Genomic DNA, 4,871 nt, shown 5'->3' with positions numbered 1-4,871 from the left:
GGGGATCGAACTGCAGTCCTTGCCCCTGATTGATTTTGCTCAAGAAGGTGCTTTATACAGCTGAAGTAACCCACCAGCCCCCAAAACCATATAGTTTAAATAAATAAAAGTTGTATATCATGAAAACACTAATACCCTTAATTTATATCTGACACTAACTGGGATGCATATTATTTTATAATAATTGATAGAAGCAAGATATTAAAAATACACAATGTATGATTCTATTTATGTAAGATTTTAAAGACAAAACTTATACTGTCTAGAAATGATAATAGTGCAAACATAAGCAAATGAATTAATGAGAAATCAGAGTGTGAACTGCAAGGAGAAGTACTGGTATTGGGGTGGGACCCACGTGAGAGTTACAGAGCATCCGAGTGCTTCCATGTCTCGCCCTGGATATGAGCGCGTGGGTATTTGCTCTTTTGTTATTCATTACTCATTACTGCCACAGCATGCTTTTGCACTTGACTGATGGATTCCAGATTTCATAATTTTTAAACTATGGGATAATATATTTCCAAGAAAAGGACAATATTTATGTAAAACCTTAGATTGTTTATTGTTTAGCCCTATAAATTTATATATCCACTTCAGTACAATTCAGGATCAGGAATTCATAGAGTTAAGTTGAATGCTCAGTTCATGACAGAATATTGTACGGTACAGATTCATCTCCACACTGAGCTTCGGAATTGCGGTTGAAGAGCATCCTCCGCCACCTCTCTCTGCACCTCCCACGCTCCGTTAGTGTTGTGCTCAGGGGAACTTCAGGAGCAACCCTGGAGACACCAGCTGCTGCAGCTTATACTGAATACTTTTTTCTTTTTTCAAGTCATCCTTTTGCTGGACTACAATTTACAAATGGTAATAGTCACTATTTTTAGTGTTCGGTTCTAAGAATTCTGAAATTGATGTGATCGCTACTATAGTTGGCATGTAGAAGGCTGCCTTGGCACTGGGAAGACTTTTTGTCTTTCTTTGTTTTTATAGTAATATGTGTATAAAGAAAAAATAAAAGTTTAGTATATGATGTCAAAATTTCACCAGAAAGATTTTGTCCACTGCTGAGGCTGGACCTGATAGCACATGCCAGTAACCTTATCACTCTAGGAGGCTGAGACAGAAAGGGCCAAAGCTGAAAGGGTGTGTTAATATTCAATCAGATGTCCCATCTTGCATAACTATATCTGTTAATCTGAGCAACAGATCTGACAATAAAAATAGGTACTATATCTATCATTGGTAATTAGCTAGTCTTGTTTTGAAAATCTATAACATGTTTTGTTATATGTTACCCTGTTTCTGTCTTTCTTTTTGTTTCTCTTGCTCTTATTTTTACCCTTCAAAATAAAAGAAAATTATATTTTAAAAAAAAAGTCCAAAGTTTAAACCCAGCTTGGGCAGTTTAACAAATTGCAAGAAGACCCTATCTCTTATTGCAAAAGGGAAAAAGAAAGTTATGCTTTAAGGCTTAGGAAGAATCTCTAGATGATAGCTAAAGATACCCCTTGTTGGGCCGGGAAGATGGCTCAGTAGAATGAGCGCTTGCCTGGCAAGTGCAAGGGCCTGAGTTCAATCTCTGGTTCTGAAAAAAAAAAAAAAAAAAAAAAAAAAAAAAAAAGATACCCCTTGTTGAAATAGGGCCCAACATTTAGATAAAGGAAATTTTTGTATCACCATTTCACCACCAACAGATGTCCATTGTTGTATTTCGCTCATAGAGTTAATGCCTTGTGTCTGAGAAACTAATGTTAGATGTTTTGTTCTTTCCTCTGAAACATACATTGTGAGGAACGAGCTCTTTGAGAAGCATTACAAGAGTGGAGTCAAGTTTCTGACCTCATTTCCAGATGCCACAACACAAATATTGTATCCTTTCTTTCAACTAGTTGTTTTTATTGGCTTTATTTGCTCAGAAAGAAGAGGAGATAGTAAAATAAGACAAATACTACCCCTAAAATTCTACTACCCAGAGAAAAGCTAGTAAATTTTTAAATATAACTTGCCTTTCTTTCTTCTGCTTATAAGCATATATATAATTCCTTAAAATCAATTTTTGCAATATTTATAACTGGCTCCTTTCTACAAGCCAACTATAATAAATAATGTCATGAATATATAACATAAGCACTGTTCTTATGACCACACAGTATTTCATTGTGTGGGCATACTATAATCCATTTGATCTACTTTCTATTACTAAGCAAAGATGGTATCACAATTTTTATATTATACACAGTGGCTAAGAAAATAACTCCATGCATAGTCTATTACATTCTTGCTTATTTCCTTGAGCAAAATGCCTAAAAGTTAGAAATTTGGATATTTTAATGTTTTAAAAGATCCCCCTCAAATATGTACCAGATTCCACATCCAATGAGCAGCATGTCATTTTTAGTCACAAAATTCAATATCCATGTAACAAAGTTATTGATCATTTGGAATTCTGTCCAGTAACTGATATTTGAACATAAGAGCTACATAATATTTCCAGGCAGAAAGCACTTAGTATTCTAATATTAAGTATACTTTTAGCTGTGGGGTCTTGGTAGGCTCCCTTTATCCTATTTGAGGATGTTTCCTTCTTTGGCTCTACAGTTTCCCTTGGAAGCATGTGGGACATTTCTCTCTTTTTGTAACCCTTGTTTTAGCACAGTGCACAATGGAGTCCCCGCTTGGGAGGTTGCATGACTTAGCAGAGTTGCAGGATTCTTTCAGAGAGGTCCCACTATGCTCTGAGTTTTGGCTGACCTTGCAGGGCAAAGGCCAAAATATTGACTGTTTACTTAGTCCAGTTATTTTCCTTATCTTTGGTCTGCAAGCCTTGGTTGTTGTTGTTCTTTATGTATTTAGGACAGGGTCTACAGGATCTACAGCATCTCACTGCATAGATCAGACTTGTAGTAATCCTTCTGTTTTTCAGCTTCTCAAGCGCTAGGATTATGGGTGCCCTCCACCATGCCCAGTCTCAAATGCCATTTCAGTGCGCCCCAGGGTCGGAGCCAGCATGGCAGGTGGAGGGGAGTGGTTGGTCAGCCCAGCCTTGGTTGTTGAATAGTCTAGTCTTAAAGGAAGAACAGTAGGCTTTAGCTGTTATAATCCTATCTGGATATTGGGGCACTTTGAACTATAAAACATGAATAGAAAAGAGCTACCTCTTTTATTTATCATAGTCAGCATTAGTGTTAGGAGTCTGTCCTATTTTATATGTCATATGAGTGATGCACTATCATCTTTTTTTAAAGGTTTTTTGGAGACAGTGCCTAGTTGGCCTTGAACTCATGGCAATCCTCCTGCCTCAGCCTTCCATGTGCTGGGATAATAGGCAGGTACCTGCCTGACTTGATGTACCATCTTTACATACTGCTTAGGTTGTCTTTTAGAGATTATACTTTTGTAGAATGTTAGAAGATAATATTACAAAGTTTTACAAAGAAAATTTAAAATTAAAAGCAAAAATAGCATTTTAGAATAACAATTATGGGGCCAGCAAAATAGCTCAGTGGACTGTCTGCTTAGGCAAGCACAGGGCCAGGGGTGTGGTCCCCAGCACCACATGCCATGCTGTCCACTCCCAACCACCCAGCATCATGACACCCAGCGTGGTGGCACACCTCTGTAATCTCAGTACTGGGGAGGCTGAAAACAGAGGATCACTATGAGTCTGAGCTGCATAGTATCATCAAATACATAAAAAAGAGGAAAAAACGAAACAAGAAAAGTAACAATTATGATGTCTAGAACAACTAAGTTCTTTTTATCTTCTCTAAAAACACATTTAAATTCCCCTTTTGTATAAAATAACATTAATAACAAGTTATCCTTGTGTTTGAAGTTTGTTGATTTCTTACCAAGAAAACATGTTGAAGTATGTCAAATGCTTTGAGTTCAGCTGATAATAGTGTTGTTTGATCTTTATTCTAGGAGTGTGATAGACTATAGTGATTAATTTTCAAATATTAAACAAACTTTCATTCCTGGGATAAACCTTATTTCATCATAGTCCACAATCTTTAATACATTGGCAGATTATTTTGCTATTACTTTATTGAAGATTTTTATATCTCACAAATATATGTCGATTGACATGAAAATTATAGGATCCTTTTGTATTAACAGTAGCCCCCATTGTCAGAATGCTTTATACTTTTTTTTTGCTTTATACTTTAAGTGAGCATTAAATTGATTCTCAGGATAGTCAAGGACCGTTAGAACAACTCATATGACCTTATCTGATCTCAGCTATCCATCTGGAAATCTAGCCATCATCCAAGTGCCCAACAAGATAAATGGCTTCATTTGCATAGTCCAGGAAGACACACCCACTAACCCTGCCATCCTGGCGGTTCTGGATTCCTCTGGCCGAAGTTCCTGCTACCATCCCAATGGAAATGTTTGGTAGGCTCTTAAGTTCCTTCTGTTTCCATTGCTGTTTTGTTTCTTTGTTTTATGGCCCTTATATTTTTTTTTTCTATTTTTTCTCACATGCTAGGCAAGTAGTCTACCACTGAACTACACTTCTTGCTTGCTTTTTTTTTTTTTTTAATAAATAAGAAAGGCTTTGAAATTTGTAGTCTTTAGATAGTAAGATTAAACTCAGAGATATTTTTGGTGCATGTCATTCCATATATTTCTCAGAGGAAAAAATCCTAAGAAAATATGCCAAATAAAGCTCATCCTATTCTGTTTATAACAATAAGAAAATCTTAACTGTGCCATATGGTCACACTAGGGGTTTGGAACATGCACCGAAGCAGTCTCAGGAGCCTGTGTGTGGTGGTATTACGCTACTTCATTATGGAAATGGCTTGTCAGTAGACAGATACTGCTTGTTGCTGACAATTGGGATGCATTCCTGATTAGTA

The 4,871-nt window shown here is 36.6% G+C and overlaps 1 protein-coding gene across 1 annotated transcript in view; it reads left to right on the top strand.

Moving 5' to 3' along the window:
- The window catches only part of Erich6 (glutamate rich 6), a 45,528-nt gene that overhangs the window by 29,214 nt on the left and 11,443 nt on the right, over window positions 1-4,871 (top strand). Inside the window, 2 exon segments of the mRNA XM_012517520.1 lie at window positions 1,762-1,875; window positions 4,249-4,404. Coding sequence (XP_012372974.1) covers window positions 1,762-1,875; window positions 4,249-4,404 — 270 coding nt within the window.

This window comes from Octodon degus, unplaced genomic scaffold, assembly GCF_000260255.1.
Source record: "Octodon degus isolate 3935 unplaced genomic scaffold, OctDeg1.0 scaffold00186, whole genome shotgun sequence".
NCBI classification, from domain to species: Eukaryota; Metazoa; Chordata; class Mammalia; order Rodentia; family Octodontidae; genus Octodon; species Octodon degus.
Note: the sequence above shows the minus strand (reverse complement) of the source record. Positions and strands in the feature narration are given on the sequence as shown.